At 45.8% G+C, this 25,804-nt stretch overlaps 1 protein-coding gene across 1 annotated transcript in view; it reads left to right on the forward strand.

Moving 5' to 3' along the window:
* The window catches only part of LOC306913850 (dynein axonemal heavy chain 2-like), a gene marked incomplete at its 3' end in the record, with an annotated part of 263,300 nt that overhangs the window by 109,156 nt on the left and 128,340 nt on the right, over positions 1-25,804 (forward strand). Inside the window, exons 17-20 of the mRNA XM_079490662.1 lie at positions 9,802-9,911; positions 11,336-11,465; positions 13,716-13,904; positions 21,096-21,243. Coding sequence (XP_079346788.1) covers positions 9,802-9,911; positions 11,336-11,465; positions 13,716-13,904; positions 21,096-21,243 — 577 coding nt within the window. The remainder of the gene's footprint in view (positions 1-9,801; positions 9,912-11,335; positions 11,466-13,715; positions 13,905-21,095; positions 21,244-25,804) is intronic.

Here is a 25,804-nt window from a genome sequence, read left to right on the forward strand (position 1 = left end):
GTCTGGGCTGGCTCCACTTGGATTTCATTTCCCGGGGGGCGGGTTCCAACATTTTCTCTTTGACGCAATTGGTCAGAGCTACTGTCAGTCAAAAGTCTCAAGCATTGAACGTCACTGTACCAAAGCCCGCCCATATTGCATACCGTGTCCCGATTGGTCCGACCTGTTCTCGGTTGTAGGAAAGAGGCGTGCTACTGAGCCTCGCCAGACCGTAATCCGCTGGTAGGCAATTTTTTTTTGCCAACGGCTGATTCGGTCAGGTTTATTAACCAGGCTATAGCAATACCACAATGTAGATTGTGTATGTGTAAAAGTCCTGTAGTTAATATTTGACTCGAGTAAAATCACTTACATACAGTAAGGGCTATTGTTGCTGTCGGGCAGAAACCTCTTTTCTGCATATTTTAATGTTTTTATTTCGTGCTCTTCAAGCTTGAAATGTGGCAACAAGCGACGCATTTTGAGCTTGTCCATCTGCTACTTTTGCTGTTTTTGTAACAGTAAAGGTCTGTGCACACTGCTGTTTTTTTCGGGTTTTTAGCAGCATTTTTCCGCCGGTTTTCCGTAAAACGAGTCCAGTCTGCAAGAACCTTAACAGTTTTGAACTTATGATGTTTCCACCCGCCACGCCAGACCCTCTATATAAGAGTTAAATCTATAGCTCTATATCCTGTTAGTAATCGTCGCTAGCGCTAGGACAAGATCCCCTCATTGGTCCAGAGGAGAGATATACTGGCTTTTGGGCTTCAGATTGAGCTACCCTGTTACACCCCCCCCCCCCCCCCCCCCCCCACACACACACACACACACACACACACACACCCCCCACACACACACACCCCAATAACACCTGATATTCGATCCCGGGTCTCCCGCGTGGGAAGGAACACTCGAAGCCAAGCGTCTTAACCGCTAGCATAAGAGGGAATCCCCCTTTGGACCAGGGGAGATATTAGGCTTTTGGGGTTTCAGACTGAGCAACTCTGCTGCTGCTGCTTACACTCGCCAAGTATAACAATTTGCACAAGCGTGTGCGTGTGCGTGTGCGTGTGTGTGTGTGTGTGTGCGCGTGCGTGCGCGCGTGTGTGTGTGTGTGTGTGCACGCACTCCTGTGTGTGTTAAATGAAGGAGACAACCTGATTAAATCCAGTTTACTGTGAGACAGGCGAGCTTAATGAGGCCTGTTGGTTTTAATGTGCTAAGCCAACACAGTGACGGTGGTGGTGAAACAAAATACCCAAAAATCAGCCCGGTGCCATTTATCACACACGAGCTCATCATGTCGAGTCGTATACTCAGGTCAAGATATTAGAGCTCCGCCTGTCAAGTGGCTCAGGGCAGGTATAGACAGTAAAGATGCTTCAAGAGAGATACCAGATATATACAGTACTATATGTACAATATGTATAAATACACTTTAGAGGGCTGTTAAATGTGGATGGGGTCATAGAGTGCGGTCTGGCGCTTGTACTGCAGATGCATCATGTGTTTATTGTATAATATGGTGCGCGACCTGGCTGACCCCATGAACAACTCTGCTCCGCTGGATACACGCTGGGACTGAGCTCTACTGGAAGACCTCAGGCACACATGCACCAACCAACACAATGCAACTACTCCCTCCCTCCCTCCCTCTCTCTCTCTCTACTGGAAGTCCTCAGGCAACACATGCACCAACCAACACAATGCAACTACTCCCTCCCTCCCTCCCTCCCTCCCTCCCTCTCTCTCTCTCTCTCTCTCTCTCTCTCTGTTCCTCTAGCTCTTTCTCTGTCGCACATCCCCTCTTCTCTCTCTCCCATCTTCCCCTCCCTCCTTCTATCTCCTATCTTCTCTCTTTCTCTCTCTGCTCCTCTCTCTCTCCCCCTTTCTCTCCTCTTCTCTGTCTCTCCTCTCTTCTATCTCCCTTCTCTCCATCATGTTGTCTTTTGTATTCTCTCTCCTCTCTACCATCCTCCCCCTCCCTCTCTCTCCTATCTTCATTCTCTCTATGCTCCTCTCTCTTCCCCTGTCTCTCCTCTGTGTCTCTCCCTTTCTCTCCTCTTGTCTCTCTCACCTGTCTCTCTATCCCTTTCCCTCCTATTCTCTCTCTCCTCTCCTCTATCATCCCCCCCTCCCTCCCTCTCCTCTCTTCTTTCTCTCTATCCCTCCCTCTCCTCTCTTCTTTCTCTCTATCCCTTTCTCTCCTCTCTTCTCTCCCTCCATCCTCTATCCCTTTCTCTCCTCTCTTCTCTCCCTCCATCCTCTATCCCTTTCTCTCCTCTCTTCTCTCCCTCCATCCTCTATCCCTTTCTCTCCTCTCTTCTCTCCCTCCATCCTCTATCCCTTTCTCTCCTCCATTCTCTCCCTCCATCCTCTATCCCTTTCTCTCCTCCATTCTCTCCCTCCATCCTCTATCCCTTTCTCTCCTCCATTCTCTCCCTCCATCCTCTATCCCTTTCTCTCCTCTCTTCTCTCCCTCCATCCTCTATCCCTTTCTCTCCTCTCTTCTCTCCCTCCATCCTCTATCCCTTTCTCTCCTCCATTCTCTCCCTCCATCCTCTATCCCTTTCTCTCCTCTCTTCTCTCCCTCCATCCTCTATCCCTTTCCCTCCTCCATTCTCTCCCTCCATCCTCTATCCCTTTCTCTCCTCTCTTCTCTCCCTCCATCCTCTATCCATTTCTCTTCTCTCCCTCCAGCCTCTCTCTATCTCTTTCTCTCCTCCATTCTCTCTAGCCGAGAGTTATCCTTGGCTGCGCATCGTGTCTTTTATATGCAACCTGCGTCATGCATCATGTGTCGTAAGCTTGTAGATGTAGATCAGTTATTTTCGGTGTGTGTTACCAGCACACAGCTAAGTATAAATGAGCCGTCTCTCTCTCTATCTCCGTCTCCTGACGGTGGAGTCAGGAGACAGTGGAGTCGTGCTGCGGTCGTCATCGACATCCTCAGAGCCATAAACCTGCGTCCGTTGGTAATGTTTAGCAGAACAGCAGGATGCGATGCTGACAGGCTGCCTGCATGGCTGCGGTCCAGCCTGCTACGCGTAAAAAGATAAATCACACTCGTCGTGTGAAGTGAGGGGCGCTTTTGGCGTCTTCACTTTTCTGCCCTCACTTTTATCCTCAATATGTACTCAGCCAATCATCAGCCAATGTTTGTGTTCACACAGACCCACAAAGCGTGGCATAGGGCGGGCTAGTGCCCCTCAAAAAGTGTCCTTGCTGCTGCAAGGTTATTAACACCCCAATCGCCCATGGGGACTAAGTTCACCGTCCTTTTAATTAGTAACACCCAGCGCCCAGGACGAAGTTTTATCCAAAAGACAAAGATTATTGATATAACAACCGATCGCTCCACAGCCTAGGAGCGCCTGTTGCGCAATACTCGATGTTGCGTAACAGTGGGACGTCATCGAAAATGTTCCCCCCCTGTTTAGCTGACGAGACCAAAAATCTTAAACCGTTAATAACTCTTGATCTAAATCATCCCATTCAATTCTAAGAAAGGATCATGTGTTAGACGGCCCACCGCGGTCCCGTCACTAGTCACGTTAGATTTAATCATACCTCCCGTTGTTGTCGATCGGCTCTAGAGTGTTTTGGCTACATTTAGCTGCTACATCCACATCCGGTCCGTCGGTAAAAGTGCTCCGCTGCTATAAATCGCTGGGCGCTATGATTTAATGGATTAAATAACCCCGGGAAATCGGAGTGTTAACGCTTAGGCCGCCAGCATTTATTGATAAATTGTGATATAATTCACGCCAGCATTTTTCCCTGTTCAACTCTTATTTTGAAGAGCCAAATATCCAGACCGGATGTTATGATCTTATGTTAGGGTGTGTGACGATGCAAGATCACTTCCTTGTTTACCGTCCGGAGCCAACTGAGTCTAATGGACGTCTGCTCTCGTGCACCGTACACACAGTGTGTGAATATTCTGCGGATACACGGCTTCGTTTGAACACAGCTCACAGACTCTTGCTTTCCACTTCTCTCCATCTTTATTTAATCACTATTGCTTATAGGTCACACGTGGGAGCCAAATAAACACATGCCCAGGGCAGGGATCTCATAGAGGCCCTTGAAGGCCACTGGCCGCCGTGCCCCCTCAGTTTGGCCTCATGCCCCTAAAAAAATAAAAATAATGTGTCCTGCAGCCACAGTGGCCTTGATGTGTACTCTGCTGTTTTTTCTCTGCCTCGTTATGTGTTTTTAGACACCAATGTCCGTTGTTGAGATTTTGAATTTGGGCAACATAAGTGAAATGCTGTGCACATAACCGAGGACAGATTCATTTTTTAGCCTGGTACATAAACCTCTTGAAAACCGTTTATTATTTATGATGATAGTTTGACACAAAATGTAGTGTATACCGCCCAACCGGCCGGGAGACTTGACTCATTGCTGATGTGCCAGTCGTGTTACTGAGTGAATGTCTGAGAAGAGAAGCTCAACTAAACTGAGGTAAGAAAGTTTGATGCATTTGATTACGAATGAATAAGGCAAGAAAGTCAACATTTAATACAGCATATTACTCGTATATCACTACAATGTTGACTTACAGTTGGGTGCCACCGATATTGTCCCTTATCATTTGACCCATTTAGGCCTGACCTCAAAAATTTAAAAAATCCTTCTAAATCCTTCTAAATCTAAATAGATTTTTCAAAAATAGCAGACCTACAAGCTTTTTTTCAATAGCTAAATTATAACATGTTTAAAACACCAAAAGGGGTTCCCGCCCAAAATGGGTTAACTGTCCTTTTGCGCAGATCACGCAAACCTCAGCAAAAAGAAAAGGACAATATCGATGGCCTCCAACTGTAGCTGACCCAGTGGCCTAAGAAATGTTGCATGCTTAATGAGTGTCATGGCTTACTTCTAACAAACATGATCCTGCTGACATACTGGCAACCTCTCACATCAATGTTATGTTTTTTATGATAGGAAGGCTAACAGCGGTATAGCTGGCTTGCATTTGCATTACATTAACATTATTCATGTTTTTCCGACCATAAACCTTCAGGTCGAACAGTGGAGGGAGAAGATTATGAAAATGGAAGAGGCCAAACGTTCTTCCATATGGTTCAACACACATCAAAACATACAGTTGGGTGCCACCGATATTGTCCCTTATCATTTGACCCATTTAGGCCTGACCTAAAAAAATCCTTGATGATTTTTCAAAAATAGCAGACCTACAAGCTCATAGCGCGCCACTCGGTGGCGCGCTATGAGCTTGTAGATCTGCTATTTTTCAATAGCTAAATTATAACATAGTTTAAAACACCAAAAGGGGTTCCCGCCCAAAATGGGTTAACTGTCCTTTTGCGCAGATCACGCAAACCTCAGCAAAAAGAAAAGGACAATATCGATGGCCTCCAACTGTACACTCTCCATCCCCATCTTCAAACTCTCATGAGTCCACATGATGATGTATGAACCTATGACTGCAGTTTAGACAAATATTGGCAATTTGTAAAAAAAAAAAGAAAAGAAACATCATAATATATCATGTTGTGAAATAAAACAGCTCTTAACCCTTAAGTTCAATTCATTATTTATATAATGTACCTCTCTTTTGACAAGGTCAGAAAAGGGGGCTCATAATTAAATTCTGCCACACACAAAAAAGTTCCTAATTATTTATCTACTATAGACGAGCCTCGAGTCGTTGGTATTGGATGATTAAAACATAAGAATGAAAAAGAACAAAATGTTTAGCTAGATTGTCTGGGATTAAAGAAACAGGAACTGATATGACACTGTGGAAAAAGAACACAAACTATGCGAAGGCATACAGGTTTGTGTATAATATTGTTTCAGTGTGAAAACTCCACCATGTGAGCAAGAATGTCCCGCAGGCCATGGCTGCCATGCCCCCCTCAGGCCAGACCTGTGCTGTGAAACAAACTGCACTTTTCATTTATTTATTTCCTACATTATTACTATTATGCGCTGCCCTGGCATTTGGCCTGGCCTTTGAGCCCTCAAAAAAACACTAGGGGCCAATTAAGTGGCCTTGCCCCTAAAATGTTGAAATTCCAGGCAGGCCACCTGGCTACAGACAGTACAGCAGTGAAAGAGATAGGCCTGGCTACAGACGGTACAGCAGTGAAAGAGACAGTCTCGCTTAAATACTCTCAGTTCTCGGCCTGGGCCATGGCCAAATACTCTCAGTTCTGTGGCTCCATTAGCACGGTTAAAGTTAGTCTACACTCGGTGAGAATGCAATAATAACAATGACAGCCTTAGGGGCCGTTCACACTGAACATTATTACTATATCATTCACCATTGTAATTTTTTGAGTGGTGTAAACCACTCCTACGACTGGCTTTGTTAGTTTGTCTGTCTGTCTGTTCGTACCAAAAAATGAGCATGGTTGCTATGGTCACCCAGTTCACACGGGTGTGATTTCATTACGTCAGACATTACGTCAGACCACAGCTGATCAGTCTATATAAGACCTTACACCACTCACACGGGTGTGATTTTTTATATTATTGCCACGCTGGGCAAGACCTAGCCGGTTGAGTGTTTGAACGGAAGTAGCAGGATTTGGGCGGAAGTAGCTGGATTTGGGCGGAAGTAGCTGGATTTGGGCAGAATACCGCTCAAGGAAATGATGTTGATGCCATACAAATGAGTTTACATGCTCCGTGAATGAAACAAGTGTTGTGATTGGTCGATAAATATACCCTATCCGGAGGAAATACATCTGACGGATGTTCCAGACCGACACTTCCCACTCTCTGCCTTAGGTTGTGACCAGGCTTTTCTCTTCGCAGATGAGTAAAGGTCCTTGCGGACTGGACGCGTTTTTCAGAAAACCGACGGAAAAAACGCTGCTAAAAATCGGAAAATGCAGCGGTGTGCACGACCTTGAGGCTGGGAACGAGGCTACATAAGCCTTTATATATTTTAATATGGCAAATAGTGGAGAAATGGCTGATCTACAATCTCTACTTCACATTTCTTTTTACATTTTTGGAGAAATCTTGTCCATCTTTTTAAAAAAAGAAGAAGCTTTGCCTAGAATGACTTGCCCCACATAGAGATGGCGGGAGGTTACGAGTGATTCATTCTAAATTACGGTTCATTGTACGGCCGTGCCGCTCGCCACAAACAGTGGGTTTTGGTGTTGTGTGTATAAATGATGTTGTTTAGATGCAGTGCCAGTGGGCAGCTGAAGATGACGCAGGTTGAGCAGGCCTAATGGACACATCACGCTCCTTGGCAGAGAACACCACTGCCCCCCCCTCTTCATGCAGGGTTAAGACTTGAGACCAGATTCTACAAAAGTCTTCTAAATCATGACAGTGACAAAACCTGTTTCTATATCATTGGTGCTCAAACTATTTCATGTCACGGATGCCAAAACTGATATGTAATTGGCCGCCGACCCCCCCCCCCCCCCCCCATCTGAAAATATGTTCTTCCAGGGACCCAACCAGAAGCAAAGATATGAGTTCAAAACATTTGCTGTGAAACAATATATATATTCAAAGATTTGCACACATTTTCACGATTAAAACATTAGCAGATCTATAACAGTCGGTGCCGTGTTATGAGCTTGTATATCTGCTATTTTTCAATAGCTAAAGTTTAAAATAATGGTTAAAATGGCTAAAATCTAAGGTGACACAGATGTGTTCCAGGTCTAAAGACATTCAATCCGGGAAAGCGTCTGTGTCATCATAATTATGTATAATTTGGCTATTCAATAACAGCAGATCTACTGTATATCTGAGTGGTGCTAGACCCTCTGACGTCTGGCTTTCAGACATGACGATTATGTGGCAGCGAAGTTTGAAGACGTTTAATGTTTGTCTTACTCACCCCCCCCCCAAAATAAATCTGAATGCCCCCAAAAATCTGCATGCCGCCCTTATGATGTCATGTGGCAGCCAAGTATGGACTTTTAATGTTTGCATTCAGCAGCATTATTTTGTCACAGGAGGGAGTGGGGGGGTGGCGTTTTCATTTTTTAGAAACGGCCCCCTCAGCCAGGTCAGCCAATGCCAGGATCTGTCAAGGCAGAGAGTGAGAGGGAGAGATGCAGATAATATATAGAGAGAGAATCTGCAAAAGACATCTAAACTGACTGGGAACAGTCCCCCCCTCCTTGCTACAAACATTCCCTCTCTGAGACTTATGCAGCACGCTGTAGGCCTACCTTATCCCCTTGAAAGCCGTAAAATCCAGAGATCGGCGCTCGGATCTGGAATGTTGAGTGAGCACTGAATTACTCTCCATTGGAATTAGGTCTCGCAGTGCAGAGGGGGAGAGGGGGGGTGGGAGGGAGGGAGGGAGAGAGAGAGAAATACATGAGGAGGCAAAACAATACAGTATGGTTACAAACTGTGGTGGAAAAAGTACTCGCATGTTCTATTTAAAAGTATCAGTACTGCGATGTAAAAGTACAGCAGTATTGGCATGTACTTGAAGTACAAAAGTAAATGTCCCGTAAAAGTTTTCAAATGTATAAAGATCTTTTGAATATAGCAGAACTACAAGCTGTGGAGCACCTTTGCCTGAATCCACGCGAGAGAGCCTGCTCTGTTGCTTTGGCAAATTGAACAGGAAAGTCTCGGATGTACGTCGGCCCGATGCTGTCAGGATAAGGCCTCTCTGTTGTAATTCAAACCAGAGAGAGAGGGGTAGGGGGGGGAGGATGTGAGAGGCTCTTGTCGTGTTGGAGATGTCAGATCCATGACATCCCTATGTAATGAGCCTCCTCTCAGATGTGGAGAAACACAGAGAGAGAGAGAGAGGAGAGGGGGTTGTTGGGACCGGAGCGTGCACACTGACTGCACAGGGAAGCAAAGGGAGATCATTTTTGGCATGGAAAGGTGGGTCTGTGTTTTTCGGGGGTGGAAGGAGAGGACAGTGCACTGTCAAAGCCTATATAGGGGACCCGTGGGTCCTGTTTTTTTTCTTTCCCAAGTCCCAATAACTTTTTTCCTGTTCCATTATTCTTTGTTACTCCCCTGTGCTTCTTGCACACACACACTCTCACTGACAAACTCTCTTGTCTTTCTCTCTCCCTCGCCCCCCGTCTCCTCTCTCTCTGTCTGTCTTGCTCTTCTTCCTCTCCCTACCACATAGTTTCTCAAACTTTTTTGTGTCGAGACTCGAAGAACCCCAAATTGATTGTATATCTGCTATTTGTCAATAGCTAAAGTTTAACCCATTTTGGGCGGGAACCCCTTTTGGTGTTTTAACTAAGCATTATGTTATACTTTAGCTATTGAAAAATAGCAGATCTACAAGCTCATAGCGCGCCACCGAGTGGCGCGCTGCGAGCTTGTAGGTCTGCTATTCTTGAAAAATCGTAATTGATGTATTTGGCCACGCGGACCCCCATCTGAAAATGTTTTGTGCCAGGGACCCCCAGAAGAGAACACTTTCCAAAATATTCAACATTTTTCAATAGTTTGATTTACACGTGCTGCTGTATGAGCTTGTACATTTGCCATTTTTGAATAGTCAACGTATACAACATGGATAAAGTGGCTACATTGTGATGCTAGATGAACTTGTTTTGCTGGGGACCGCCTGGGGGTCCCCCGACCCCACTTTGAGAACCAATGCGCAGCAAGTTATGCAAGTTATACAGATTGATAAATTGACATAACCTGATTCGTCTGGGAGCTCAATGAGAGACGGAGGAAGAGATTTCATGTTTGAACTCTAAAGACATGTTGAAACTTCAACATACAGGAATATCAATACGATCTATCTATACCTCTCTCTCTCTCTCTCTCTCTCTCTCTCTCTCTCTCTCTCTCTCTCTCTCTCTCCATATACGGCAGGTCCAGTCTATCGTGGACAGATACAAGGCAGCCAACCTGGCCATCTCCAGCCACTGTCAGCAGATCAGTGAAACCTTATTGGTTAGAGTGGATGGCAAGACGGCATACAGGTAACCACATACACTAGTGCTGCGCGGTTAATCAAAAATGAATATATATGATCCCAATCTAGACCTATGCAACATTTGAGTAAGAATCGGGCAGCACTAGTTGGTTGTCCAATTAATTTTAGTTACTTTAGTTACTCAAAGATTATGCAATCTGAGCACTTTGATGTTGTCTGTTCAAAGCTACAGTACAGTTGGCTTCAGGTGCCACTTTTGTCATGTAGAAATGTTCGACAGCAACTACAGACTAAAAGACAATATATATTTTCATGGAAAATTGATGATGTGAGAATCTCAATTCTTGTGTAGCACTAGACGAAATCCCTGTATGAAATCCCTAGCAAATACAACACACAATACAATGAATTTTAAAAAAGCCTGTATTGTAGCATTATTGTGCCTCTCGGATATACCTCGGAGGTCGGCTTTTCATCAGCACCCTTTGAAAGCCCACCTTGTTTCAGCGCGTTTGATTACGAGCGTATTACTGCCTGCTATGCTTAGTTCTGTTGTTAGGGTTTCCCCATGAAAAGCTTTTTTATATGAACATCAAGGTAACACCTACAGAGGCATTGCCGGTGCTCATTAATGCCAGACACAAGATGTTTTTAGTTTTTGTTTTATTCTTTCCTTTCGCGTAACGATCAGTTTAAAATCTCATTTCACACATTGACACCTTGTTTGTGAAAGGCCACGTCTGATTTACAGACCCATAAGAGTCCATTTGGTTCCTATCTATATAATTTAGCTGGAACTCCATCAAGGACCCCTGGGGGTCCCTGGACCCCACTTTGGGTACCACTGCGGCATAGATCAGTGTTTCCCAAACGTTTTAACCTGTGACCCAAAAGAGAAATTAGACCGGAACCCAAACTAGTGAACATTGCAGATCTTCAAGCTTCCCAGCCAAATACTAATTCATAATATAATCATACTATAATTAACCGAATGTCTGAATGTGTGTCTGGATGTGTGTCACTGTAACTGCCGTAGCTCCTCACTGCCTGCACCAATCGCTCCCACTTTTCACACAGGCATTGACCATAATAATATGGAGGTCTTAACGAAGCCCTTTTTCCAATTTAACAAATTATAAATTAATAAGGTATTTATTAGTGAATTAAAAACGCACCCAGGGCACAGTACCCCCAGCGGGGGGGGCAATATCTCACAACGGGTAAGGGCTAGTAATAATTAATTTGGGGGTTCTTGACCCCTCAAAAAATAACTACTGGTGTGTAGCACTATAGAGGGTATGCGCATGCATAAAGTGAGTCGCAAATCGAGTGACAAAGTTAGTTTAACGTTGTTTAACATTGTTTAATGGAATCAGATAGGACCTTTCTTTTTGGATGTAGGGGCTGTCAAGGTGATGTCACGCGCATACCCTCTATTCCCACATTGATTCTTCCCGTCCTGGTTGGCAGGGTGCTGGAATTCGAGGAGGAGCAGAAGGTCCACCGACAGAGGCAGCTGCAGAGACTGCGCTCGGCGCACCAGGACATCGTCAAGCTCATGACCCAAGTCCACTCTCCCTTCCGCACGGACGGAGCCGAGGTCAGCCCCCGTCACCACCATCACCACATTTACCTCGACCATTACTTGACGTACAATAATTAAGATCAACGATTTAATTGTGTATTTGGCATTGATCATCGGAACATATAAATTCCATTTAACTTAATTTGTGCAGATCAATGTATAAAATCCTGATAATTATCACAATAATTGTGATTATGAGCTGGCGATTATGTAATCATTGTGACAGGCCTAACCTTAGGTCTGTTCACAATCAATTTACAACTCTCTAGTAGAAAGCAAAGCAGGCTCCGTCACGCTAGATTCATTTTAATAACTGGAAGTAATAAATTATTCATTGAAAACCACGTAAGCCCATATGACACCCAGCTTGTAGAGCTTGTAGTTTTTCCACTTTATTTTGTATTTTTTATGTTTGCCTATAATAACATGGACAATATATGCCTCTCTGAGCCTCCCTGGTAGTAGGCTTTTGGTATTACGGATGTCATATGTTTGTCTTGTCATGTCCTGTATTTGTTGTTACTGGCAGAGCTGTGTAACATTTATTTGCCTCTTCTCTTGGCCAGTGCGCACTTGTAAAAGAGACTATGGTCTCAATGTGATTTTACTGGTTAAATAAAAATGCCAGGGTGAAAGTGTGTAAAACCTAACCTGACTCCGCCAGATGGAAGAGACACTTGCTTCACAATCACCTTTTGTTTCACAATGTTCTTTCTTCTGTAACTCAATCGCTGAGGAAAGCCATCCATTTGTTCAAGCTTCTTGGCAGGTGATTGGATGGGACCGTCTGTCAATCATAATGTGTCTACATGACGTATGGTAGCTGCGCCAGCAGGAAACTAAACGACCCCCGTGGGGCGCTAAGGAACGCAGGCTGATAGCAACACTTTAAAAAAAACACTCACTATCGTGTCAGATGAGTAGGTCATGTATTTGCTTGCTTTCAAAATGGTAAATGGTAAATGGTGCATTTATATAGCGCCTTTATCCAAGGCGCTTTACATAGATTGTGCATTACATTCACCCATTCACACACACATTCATACACCGATTGCGGCGGAAGCCATGCAAGGTACCAACCAGCACATCGGGAGCAATTTGGGGTTCAGTGTCTTGCTCAAGGACACTTCGACATGTAGACAGGAGGAGCCGGGATTCGAACCGCCGACCCATGGATCATTGGACGACCTGCTCTACCTCCTGAGAGGTAGAGGACGATTTTCCAGGAAATAACAATTGCAACAGGCGCTTTTCGATGCCGTCACACCTGGTCTCGCCAAGATCCAGTCTGTAGCTGCCGCTGATTGGTTTGTCCCGGACACGGGGCGGTTCAACGCCAATCCTGAGCGATCCCAGTTGGAGGCTGTATTATTGTGAACTTGTGAATGAATACCGCCCCCATCTGGCAGAGTCGGGTTCGGTAAAACCACAATTGCAGTAGGTAGGTAGGTAGGTTGATAGGTAGGTAGGTAGGTAGATAGACTGAAGTGATTAACGCATGTTTTGTGATAATAATCAAAAAGTAACTAACTAAAGTTTTCAAATAATTCTAGTGGAGTAAAAGTACAATAATTGCCTGAGATGTACTAAAAGTATTGAAAATTGGAAATACTCAAGTAAAGTACAAATACCTCAATTATACTTAAGTACAGTACTTGAGTAGCCTACATATTATACTTACTTTCCACCACTGGTAAGTAAGTACACATAGGGTTTAAGTGGTTATAAGCCTGGGACTGAACAGGAGACGATATTAAGTCACTAATACGGTAGATAGGGAAAAAAAAACACTTAATTTAACTATCAACCCAAAATAACATGTGGACGTCACCAGACAGGCCGAAGCAAAGAAGATCGGAGGATACGCCAGCTGTTCAGAGCTCAATCCAAAACCCTGGGATAATGCCAGGGATAAATCTTCTTCCCAGCACCATCCAGTGTATACACTAGTATATATTATTGTGTGCCACCACCGGGCATCAGTTAAGTCATTTTATGTTTGGTTGTGCTCTGGAAATAGCAGGCTATTTTCAGCATGCAACCAAGTGCAAAGTCAGGCATTTTACGACGACATCAAGGTCCGCCAAAATACATTTTGCAAAATGAATAGTGGGTTGTGTGGCCGCAAGATAACATTTACGCATAGTGGAAGCTCCTAAATGAGTAATTCACGGATAAAGTTTAATACTTGCGGGTAAGGCATGGCATACGTTAGAGCCCTATAACTAAGCAATGTGTTCCTAACATCCCCATACTGCTCCTCAGGTCCAGCAGCAGTGGGTGGGCCACACAGAGCGCGTGGACCGCCTGGTGGAGGAGGCGCTGAGGCTCAACGTCAAGCGCTCCCTGCAGGAGCTGTCCCGGGCCGTGACGGGTGACAAGAAGACGGCGCCCAAACCCACCTTCAGGCTGGAGGTGGTGCTGCGGCCCAAGGCCGACGGGACCAGTGCCAAGGTAATGGAGATGACCTTTTTACACAACCAAATCCTCATGTAGACACATTCATTATCCTGCCATGCATAGTCTCGCGTAGCCAGGCAACTATGCTACAATCTCTGAATGCTAATGTATATAGAGTCTGGAACTATACACCTCCCGAAATCCGAGCAAGGAAGCTGGCATTTCCGTTCAAAATATCTTGCTAAGCAGCAAGCTATATATATTAGCTTAGATTATTTTGATTTATATTAGGATAAATTTGCGCGAATGTAAAGACGAAACAGAAGGGGGGGGGGGGGGGGGGGGGGCTTCAATATCACATATTTTACTCATGATCAGAGCTTCCCTGCTGCAGACTGTATCACAGGAGCATTTGAAAATTGCGAGAGGCAACAGTGAGACTATCCGTTATCCAACCGCATTAATCATATCATCCTATTTATAGATCCGCACCGACCACATGGGAGTCTCTATTGATACGTGCTTGTACAAACAATTTAATTTCACTCAGCACCGTCACACTCAGCGAGACAGCGTCGTTACGGAGTGACTGTTTATATCCGTATCCATGGTAACGTGCCCGCGCTCTCCGTCTTCAGTCACATTCACACAGCATATTATCCAGTCGTCGGGCAGGGTTAAGAACTTTACTAAATCACTCCCAGGTTCCCAGATTGGTGCAAAGGTGACTATGCGCCGCTTTCAAAGACCCCTCCCACATGGGTTTAACCTCTTGTATATTTCACTGGCCGGTGTACCCCAGGGTTCTCTACTTGGTATGCTTCTTTTTTCCCCTCGACACCGAAAATAGTCGCTCTACAAGCTCTCCACGCATCGCAACTTGACACAGCAAACTGCTTGCAGATCGACTTCTCCTCCTATGTTCCGTCAGGGGCATTGACTGATAATGATAACTCACTTCCCACCTACACACACACACACACACACACACACACACACACACACACACACACACACACACACACACACACACACACACACACACACTCCCTAACGTCAGGGGTCCAGGTCACAGGATTTTAAGGTTGCGGTGCGGACATCTGTTAAACCACGGCTGTTCAGGAATAACATCTGCAAAGGAAAGTAGAGATTCAGAAAGGGTGTGTGTGTGGGGGGGTGGGGGGGGGGATGGGGGGGGGGGGGAGTGGAATGGTTGTTGAATTAGTGCCAAGGCAGTGGATTTTCACTATCTCTACCCTGAGCTAAAGGTCAGTTTGAAAAGAACAATAAAGCCGTTTGGTTCTGGTGGGTTTCTTTTTTTCTTTCTTTAGGATGACCTTGAAAGCAGAGGGGAAAGGGCACACGCACGCACGCACGCATGCACGCACGCACGCACGCAAGCACGCACACACGCACGCACGCACGCACGCACGCACGAGCTTGCGAGATAGCAGGGTTGCAGTTTGCAGGAAGCATGCTGACACATTATCACAGTGAAAAGGCCACCGCAGTGAGGCTCTGCATAAGGAATGTGAGGGTAGCTGATGAAAGCAAGGGACGGGAGGACGGGGGGTCGGGACATTTACCAAGCCTGATTTTGATTAGAAAGAAAGGTGCAGTAAGTGATTTTTCCCGTTAAAATAAGTGTTACATAGCTCTATAGTCGTACAATAATCATTGCCATAGGGCAGTGGTCTTCAAGTATCTTTTTTTAATACCCAGAGTGAAAAAGTATGAAGACGCTACCATTGCGTCTCCGTGTGTACAACAAATACGCATCTTTCCTTAACCAATGACAACATTCCCCGCCCCCCTCCGATACTCAGTGCGATAGGGCTTTTACAGCGACATGTACTGCTCCTATACGACCACCGTCAGCAACAAGTGGACAACGGAGAACAGCATTCTCCGTTTGTTGCCGTTTACGTCGCATGAGTTGTATGGGCATGCTCCATGTCTTTCTTCTGTCTTTTTTTTGGTGCTTTGTGGCAGCTTTACAGCGCCACTTAACAGGCTGGGCATACTGTATATACTACAGGCGTTTTCAGTGGTCGTGTTGGTTTCATGTGGACACTCACATTTCCTAAGACAATTCCACGTGTACGGTGAACTTTTTGAAAACAACTCTGTGACATTGTTTTTTTAAATGTCTCTGTGGACGTTGCATAAGCATAAGCATAACTCAGGCTTCACTTTTTTCAGATTCCGAGCGATATACGGTAATTATTTCTCCATCCAACATATACAGTATGTACACGTAGGTTACCACACACACACACACACACACACACACACACACACACACACACACACACACACACACACACACACGTGTGCACAACTGCACATACGAGACAGGAATCTCGTATTTCAGAGCAGAACAAACTCATCCATTTTCAGCGCGTGAAGCCCTGCCGTTTGTTGTGGTTCCAAGGTCTGAGTCACATTGAGAGTCCTGTGTGGACGGGTCAGCACCCCGCACTCTGTACGGCATGATGGAACAGGAGAATAGCCATTTGTCCTTGTCCAACACACACACACACACACACACACACACACACACACACACACACACACACACACACACACACACACACCACCGCCACCACAAGCTCGTGCACAAACAAAACGCCCACACACTCTGGCCAGTCGGATGTGTGGCGGCAGGACATATTTTACATGTGAGATAGCATTATCCATCACAGAGACGACACCCAGCCGTGTAGAAATGAGGAGCGACACATCCCTCATGCCTTATGCATGCCCGGGACTTTGCACGAGTTTCAGAACGCACGAGAGAGGGAGGCTGGCCACACGTCAAACCCACAAGATTGAAGGAGACATTCACAATTCCTTATCGTTACATCCCATTTTATGGGTGGGTATTCGAGAGTGCAGTTTCTCTGATTCAGCTGCTCCTCGGCAAGAGAAATAGCAAAAGATAACAATAGCAATGGCTGTAAAAGATAGTACAAAAAAATACAGTATTGCACATAATGCCTTTGTTTTAGGCACTGTGTGCACCCCGCCTACAGGTATACATGTACCATTCCAACACTTCAGGCTTTTCTGTACTTTTCCTGCATTTTTTCTGGAAGTACTTGTTTTCCCCAAGGTTCTTTTTTACTGTTTAGCCTTGCTAATTCTTCTCCTTTGTTACTGAAAACAAGTGTCACTTTTCAACACTTCTTGTCATTGTAAAAAAGAAAAAAAAGGATCTGAATAGCATTTGCGTACAAATTTACTCCTTTCTCACTGACAACGTTCTGACAATCCACTGTCTTGCCAATGGCATGATGTGTGAGTAGGGGTGTAACGATATAGTAACTGCATCGAAAAATCGATATTACTTTCAAGAATCGAAGTATATCGAAATTAAAACAGCAACATTGACTATGTATCGTATCGTTTTGCAACGCGCGTGTGCGTGCGTCCATGTCCAGACAGCCTCGTGACGTGCAGTCTTGATAAAACCATCTGCTTATGGCTTAACATATAGGACAAAGAAGCTGGGATGAGTTTCATGTCATAAAAATCAATGGCGTTGCAAGAGATAGGGGGGTGGAGTCAGGGGCTTGACTTTTTCCGCCGGTGAAGGAAGACGGAGGGGGAGCAGGAGGTGAAGGAAGACACAGGAGGAGCAGGAGGTGAAGGAAGACACAGGGGGAGCAGGAGGTGAAGGAAGACAGAGGGGGAGCAGGAGGTGAAGGAAGACACAGGAGGAGCAGGAGGTGAAGGAAGACACAGAGGGAGCAGGAGGTGAAGGAAGACACAGGAGGAGCAGGAGGTGAAGGAAGACACAGGGGGAGCAGGAGGTGAAGGAAGACACAGGGGGAGCAGGAGGTGAAGGAAGACACAGGGGGAGCAGGAGGTGAAGGAAGACACAGGGGGAGCAGGAGGTGAAGGAAGACAGAGGGGGAGCAGGAGGTGAAGGAAGACAGAGGGGGAGCAGGAGGTGAAGGAAGACACAGGGGGAGCAGGAGGTGAAGGAAGACACAGGAGGTGAAGGAAGACACAGGGAGAGCAGGAGGTGAAGGAAGACACAGGAGGAGCAGGAGGTGAAGGAAGACACAGAGGGAGCAGGAGGTGAAGGAAGACACAGGAGGTGAAGGAAGACACAGAGGGAGCAGGAGGTGAAGGAAGACACAGGGGGAGCAGGAGGTGAAGGAAGACACAGGGGGAGCAGGAGGTGAAGGAAGACACAGGGGGAGCAGGAGGTGAAGGAAGACACAGGGGGAGCAGGAGGTGAAGGAAGACACAGGGGGAGCAGGAGGTGAAGGAAGACAGAGGGGGAGCAGGAGGTGAAGGAAGACACAGGGGGAGCAGGAGGTGAAGGAAGACGGAGGGGGAGCAGGAGGTGAAGGAAGTCACAGGGGGAGCAGGAGGTGAAGGAAGACGGAGGGGGAGCAGGAGGTGAAGGAAGTCACAGGGGGAGCAGGAGGTGAAGGAAGTCACAGGGAGCAGGAGGTGAAGGAAGTCACAGGGGGAGCATGAGGTGAAGGAAGACGGAGGGGGAGCAGGAGGTGAAGGAAGTCACAGGGGGAGCAGGAGGTGAAGGAAGACAGAGGGGGAGCAGGAGGTGAAGGAAGACAGAGGGGGAGCAGGAGGTGAAGGAAGACAGAGGGGGAGCAGGAGGTGAAGGAAGACAGAGGGGGAGCAGGAGGTGAAGGAAGACAGAGGGGGAGCAGGAGGTGAAGGAAGACAGAGGGGGAGCAGCAGGTGAAGGAAGACAGAGGGGGAGCAAGAGGTGAAGGAAGACAGAGGGGGAGCAGGAGGTGAAGGAAGACGGAGGGGGAGCAGAAGGTGAAGGAAGACGGAGGGGGAGCAGGAGGTGAAGGAAGACACAGGGGGAGCAGGAGGTGAAGGAAGACGGAGGGGGAGCAGGAGGTGAAGGAAGACACAGGGGGAGCAGGAGGTGAAGGAAGTCACAGGGGGAGCAGGAGGTGAAGGAAGACAGAGGGGGAGCAGGAGGTGAAGGAAGACAGAGGGGGAGCAGGAGGTGAAGGAAGACACAGGGGGATCAGGAGGTGAAGGAAGACACAGGGGGAGCAGGAGGTGAAGGAAGACAGAGGGGGAGCAGGAGGTGAAGGAAGACACAGAGGGAGCAGGAGTTGAAGGAAGACGGAGGGGGAGCAGGAGGTGAAGGAAGACAGAGGGGAGCAGGAGGTGAAGGAAGACACAGAGGGAGCAGGAGGTGAAGGAAGACGGAGGGGGAGCAGGAGGTGAAGGAAGACAGAGGGGAGCAGGAGGTGAAGGAAGACACAGGGGGCGCAGGAGTTGAAGGAAGACGGAGGGGGAGCAGGAGGTGAAGGAAGACAGAGGGGAGCAGGAGGTGAAGGAAGACACAGAGGGAGCAGGAGGTGAAGGAAGACGGAGGGGGAGCAGGAGGTGAAGGAAGACAGAGGGGAGCAGGAGGTGAAGGAAGACACAGGGGGAGCAGGAGGTGAAGGAAGACAGAGGAGGAGCAGGAGGTGAAGGAAGACAGGGGGAGCAGGAGTTGAAGGAAGACGGAGGGGGAGCAGGAGGTGAAGGAAGACAGAGGGGAGCAGGAGGTGAAGGAAGACACAGGGGGAGCAGGAGGTGAAGGAAGACAGAGGAGGAGCAGGAGGTGAAGGAAGACACAGGGGGAGCAGGAGGTGAAGGAAGACACAGGGGGAGCAGGAGGTGAAGGAAGACAGAGGGGAGCAGGAGGTGAAGGAAGACACGGGGGGAGCAGGAGGTGTGTTTGGCCTTCTCCTGCCCATGGGCAACAAGACATTGATTTTGCAGCGAGGTTAATGTGAATCTCATCGCTGCAGACCCGGCGTCGACGGAATCGATGCACTTCACGTGTGTGTGTGTGTCTGTTTTTGTGCTTTTAGCATGTGTGTATCAGTGAATCAGTGTATCAGCAAATTTTGAATAATAATCTGTTAAATTTGACTCATATGTTTTACCTTCAGTCTAGTTTTAGTCCACTAATTATCATAAGATTTTAGTCGACTAAATCTACAGTTGATTTAGTCGACTACATTTTATTTTGGCAGGCCTTGCATCCTAATGGCAGATTTTACACTTGGTTGCATGCTGAAAATAGACGATCCACAAGCTCACACCACGTCACAGAGCTTCTAGATCTGCTATTTTCAGAGCTCAACACCTGAGTGCAACCACTGGATCTCTTCTGCACTAGTCGCTCCCTAACATTTTAGTCTAGTTTTTATCCGTCGATGAAATTGTCCGTATATTTAGTCATAGTTTTAGTCACCATAGCCAGTGCCGAGTCAATCCTTCCGAGGGCCTGCTGGTGCTACACCAAAGCAAAAGGCCCCATGCACACGTGCATAACACAATCAAGAACGACACTCTTTGCGAACGGCACGTGTGCATTCAGTGCACCACCAGCACTACATCGCCGCTGCTCCCTCAGAGTTATTAAGGCTGCTCGCCGACGCTGGATCGGTTATTTTTTAGTGTCATCCTCCCACCGAGTGGTTAAGAAACTTTTGGACGACCCAAAAACAAAACTAGCGGGGGTTCTTGTGTTGCACTACATTGAAATCGGTGACCTGTGAATACGGTTTTGAGTTTTGACTATTTGAAATAGTCTCGCACAGGGCCCTGCAGGCCGTGGCGCTTAGGGTGCACTCACACGGTTAATGCAATGCTCTGTGCTCGTTGGATCAATGCTGTGTAGTATCATGGCCGCCCAATGCATTTCCAATGGAGGTCACATGGTTTGACACAACATTGTGTTGTATGAGGGGGAGGGGCGCAGTCGAAACACAGCTGAAAGCCATACAACAGACCCCTCCCCCTATGTTGTGTCAAACCATGTGACCTCCATTGGAAATGCATTGGGCGGCCATGACACAACACAGCATTGATCCAACGAGCACGAGAATTGCATTAAAGGTGTGAGCTCAGCCTTAAGCTCCAGTAAATTCCATTGTTAATCTGGGCCTGGCCATAGCTTAGTTTTCATTTCATTATATATTTTTATCATATATTTTTTATTTAGCACAGTATAAAACAATACAATAAAAAAATATATATAAAAAGGGAAAGTGCCATGAGGAGGCAAGAAGCCCAGGGGGGGTTATACGAGGCCTCTACCCATATAAGACACATATTTAAAAAAGATTCAAAATACTTTCCATCAGTGAAAAAAAGGTAGTCTACGGACATTTTTCGTCATAGTTTTATGTGAGTCATAAAGAAATTTTAGTCATAGTATATGTGAATAAGGTTTGTGTCTGTCCGCAGGTGCAGTTCTCACCCACGCTGCAGACGTTGGCCCAGCTGGTGAACGGCGTGGGCGCTCAGCTCATCGGAGCCGTTTCTGTCTTCAGACGCCTGCCCGACCTCCTCACCCACACGCCCTCGCAGAGGAGGCCCATACACGCCGTCATCGGTATTAGCGCCACGCCGTCTCTCATTACGTTTCTCAACCAGTGGTGTTACCACAGGACTACCATGCAGGGCGGTTTGATTGATTGATTGAAATATTTATATTTATTATTTATATCAGTGGAATATCTATATAATGACACTATTTACTTAAGTACTGTACTTACTGTAAGTGCAAGGTAATTTAGGTATTTTTACTTTATATTAGTATTTTCCAATTTCCAATACTTTTACTTCTACTCCGCAACATCTCAGATCCAAATATTGCACTTTTACTCCACTGTATTTATTTGAAAAGGTTATTTACTAGTTACTTTGTACATTTTGATTATTAGTTAAAATAGCCGATCTACAAGCTCACAACAGGTCACCATGTGACGCATTGTGAGCTTGTAGATTTGTTATTTTCAAAATATTTTGTATACATTTGAAAACTTAAAACGGGGAATTCTGGACTTTTACTTGTAACAGAGTATTTCTATATTGCAGTATTGGTACTTTTACTTAAGTACCAATACAATTCAAAATTCTGAGTACTTTTCCACCACTGCTCAACCCTGCCCTTTTGGCCTCTCTGGGAACCCTGTTGTTTTCCAGGAAAAGCCCAATCTGCTTTACTTTTATTTGTTTTCCTTTGTTTTCTGGCGGGTGTTGGATGAAAGTAGAGCTGTAGCAGAAATGGAGAAACGTTTCATCCACTGCAGGTCGAAGCTGTGCAACCTTTAAGGTGACGTTTTGAGAGAGTGGAACTAGAGAGTCTCCGTCTAGGTAATCCAAAGTGAAACGTTGCCACTGGGATCTCGGATACCCAGAGTGCGCATACATTTTCAGAGCTGCAACTCACATATTGTCCAGACATATTTTTATTGCAGGCTACATGACAGCTAAATTCCTGGGCCACAGTCTCTGTGCTGTTGTGACTTTCTTACAAGGTCTATGCTGTTGTACAGTACATGAGGCTCTTTTGAGTGCAATTTTGAGTACATGAGGCTCTTTTGAGTGCAATTTTTAATATTCTTTATCACATAACAAGTGCAGTGAAACGCTGAAAAGTGCAACGGAAACAGCCAATAAGTTCATATCTTGGGAAATCCCATCCAGACTGCAAAACCCCTGAGCATGAACTTGGTTAATGTTTTAACCAAAAAGGAACATACACAGGTCTGTCATTCTGTGAGTGTGGCCTTAAGAGTCCATTCTGGTTCCATTATATTATTTGTGTACACTCAGAATTAAATTAACACAGAGGATTTTACAGTGCATGTTGGGGTCCAATTTGCAATGTAGCAGAAGCTCTTAATCCAGACCGATTTACAGTAAGCTCGTTAAACACATACTTTGATGCAGAGAGACAGTGTAGTGCCTCAGTAATAGGATCATAGGTAAACCAAGAACCTAGCATCTAGTTAAAGAGTATAAAATAAAATAAAGTACATTGAAACTAGGATGCCAGTCAGGTCAACAAATGGGCCTGGCATTAAGAGAGAGATACACATGGTATCAAAAGGGGATTTGTGGTCTGATGCATATCAAATGGGGGGGAACTTGAAAGGAAATACTTTGCCATTGCCAAAGGCAGCTATTTCAATAAATCCTTTGGATCTCGGGAATCACATGGGAACGGAGTAGCTCCCAATGGACTTGCCCATGTGTGTCTTTTAGTATATAATACAAATGTATTGTGTAACAGAAAAGGTGAGTAGAGGAAACACGTGTATATGATACACCGTCATATGGACCGATCTGGCTAAGAGAAAATTAGAAACAGAAAGGCCCGAGACCTAAAAGGCATAACTGTTTGTCTAATTCATGAGGACGTTGACCCAAGTTATCTGAAACATTTCAATCAGGAGCAAGGGGAGCTCAACCGCCCCTTCTCTTGGGCCCCAAGTACAAAGACGACATATTAGTGAATCTATCCGAGCAAAACTGTTCACACAATTTAATTTTCATGTTATCCAGATTAATTGGAGCAGAACGGCTACAAAGTCATCATTTTGTTTTTAATTATTATTATTTAAAAAAACCCAAAAATATTTTTGTTCAGTAATTTCATGAAGAAATAAAACTAAGAACTAAGAATAAATCTAAGAAATTCCGTAAATTGGAAAACAAATCTTTAAGAACTAAACTAACTGAATATAGGAGCCACAACGTGTCCCTTCGAGACGTGGTGGGCGCTTGTAGCTATTTTCACTAGTTTGTGTCCCGGGCAAACGTTGAATTTCTCTTTTGGGTCTTGAGCTAAAACGTTTGGGAACCACTGCTGCAGAAGACATTGCTTGAAATACACACATTCATTCCTCCCAGATTTCATCTCCATAGATGTTCTTCTTCTTGACTTCTTTCTTTGGCAGACGCTTGTCAGGCTCCGTCTCTGCCGGGGCACCTTTGACCACGGTTCCAGGCTTCCCCTTCCCTTTGTCTTCATAATTCTCTCTGTTCTTCGTCCTTAAATCCTCATAGAGGACGGCCTTCTTCCTGGACCCTTCATCTCCCTCTCTGTGTGACTGGATCGGAGGGCTGGCGTCTCTCCCTCGCTGCAGGAGTGGCTCTTCACTTCTGTCAACCGATCTGTGGCTCGAGGATTCTATGGGCCCATGATCAAATGGCCGGGTGTTTGGGTCACTAGTCTTCTCCCACTGGGAGCCCTGTAGAGCCCTTTGTCTCAGGGCTTCCCCCAGTGGCGAGTTCTCCAGCTTATTGAACTTTTCCCGGCACGTCTCCATGTACGAAATCTTCCCGGCCAGGTAGCCACATAGTCCTGCAAATACGACTTTGGGTAGACTGCCGAACGGTCGCGAGGCGGTCAGAGTTCCTCGAGCAATCAGGGCTTGTGTGACGAACATGCTAACCAGTGAATAGGGCACAGACCTGTACATGAAGCTTTCCCGATTGCATTCCTTGAAGACCCTTCTCTCCTCTTCTGTGGGACCATACGTGTTTCCCACGTCCAGGCCCATTGCCCCAGTCAGTTAGTTAGTTAGTTAGTTAGTTAGTTACTGTAGTTATAGTTTATTTCAGTCTTTTGGAACAAACGGGAGTTCAGTTCAGTTCAGGTATAAGTAAAGAGGCTGGATTCAATTGTGCTACAGGTACATGCTACCCACTCTTGGGTTTAAACAGTTGACATTGTTGACATGTTGAAAATAATGTTGGCGACAACGTCGTACGAATAGATGCAGGTACAATGACGTCGGCCATCTGTGACATACCTGTGACGTATGACTCCAAATATGGTCATGGTTTCTCTATTATAAAATGCATGTTAAATATTACACAAGTATAAAACAGAAAAGCCTGTGACCAGGGGGGGGGAGAAGGAGGTGAGAGGGAGGTAGAGAGGAGAGCAGGGGCAGAGAGAGATGTGAGGGGCGCATAGCGGCCCAAACCTCTAGAGTATATATACTGTGTGTTATATATATATATATATATATATATATATATATATATATATATATAGAGAGAGAGAGAGAGAGAGATCACACACCCGCATTGCTCCCGTATCCATGAGCACGTCTCACCACATCGGCATAAATTTGCCTCTCTCTATCAACACACTGAACACTGTGTTCTTCATCCACTGTGAAGGAAGATCGCTAGCTCCTATATAACCCCAGCGGTACTCTACAGTACATGCTGTACATGTGTGTGTGTTCACCCATGAAAAAGACGGCTTTTAACTAGCGTGGGTGGGTGTCTGTCTTCAAGGCGCTGTCGAGATCTTGTGTGTGTGTGAGAGGGAGGTAGAGAGAGAGAGAGTGTGTGTGTGTGTGTGTGTGTGTGCGTGCACGCATGTTCACCCATGAAAAAGACATCTTTTAACTAGCGTGGGTGGATGTCTGTCTTCAAGGCACTGTTGAGACCTCTTGTGTGGGAACATGTTAAGGTCTGTATGTAGTGGGTTGTGGGTTCTGTATGCAGTGTGTGTGTGTGTGTGTGTGTGTGAGAACATGTTACGTTCTGTATGGGTTGTGTTGTGGGAACTGTGGGACTTGAGGTTATGGTTTCGCCCATATTTGATTATTGTACTTTGAAGTAGGGCTGGGCGATGTGACTTAATTCAAAATCAATATCACCATTATTTCAAACTTGTGTTTCAAAAAAGTAGTCTAGTTAAATTACAACGTGTTTTAGCACATGTATTTTTGTATGCTGCCATTGTACGACAAAGCATAATAGAGGCAGATCGGTGGTTCCGGGAAACTGGATCTCCATATTTCGGCAAATTGGTCGGATTAGTGGTTCTGGACAGCCATCTATCCTATCTGACCTATACTCAACGCCGGGCACTGCACCCCCTCAGGTTGTCAGCGACTCACTCATTCGCTGTGAGTGAGTCGGTCGGTTCTCGAAATACGTGAACTACAGATGCACGCACAGATGGACGGACAGGGATTCAGTTTCACTTTTTAGTATATCGTTCACATGTCCGCCATGTCCCACCCCAACAACTTTCTTTGATTGTTGTTGTTGCTTGAACCTGTATGTCATTGTATGGCAGAAACCTTGTGCCTTCACATTTAAAGTTTTATTTTTTATTTTTTACGTTTTCCCATAAATGA

The sequence above is a fragment of the Electrona antarctica genome, assembly GCF_951216825.1.
Source record: "Electrona antarctica genome assembly, chromosome: 21".
NCBI classification, from domain to species: Eukaryota; Metazoa; Chordata; class Actinopteri; order Myctophiformes; family Myctophidae; genus Electrona; species Electrona antarctica.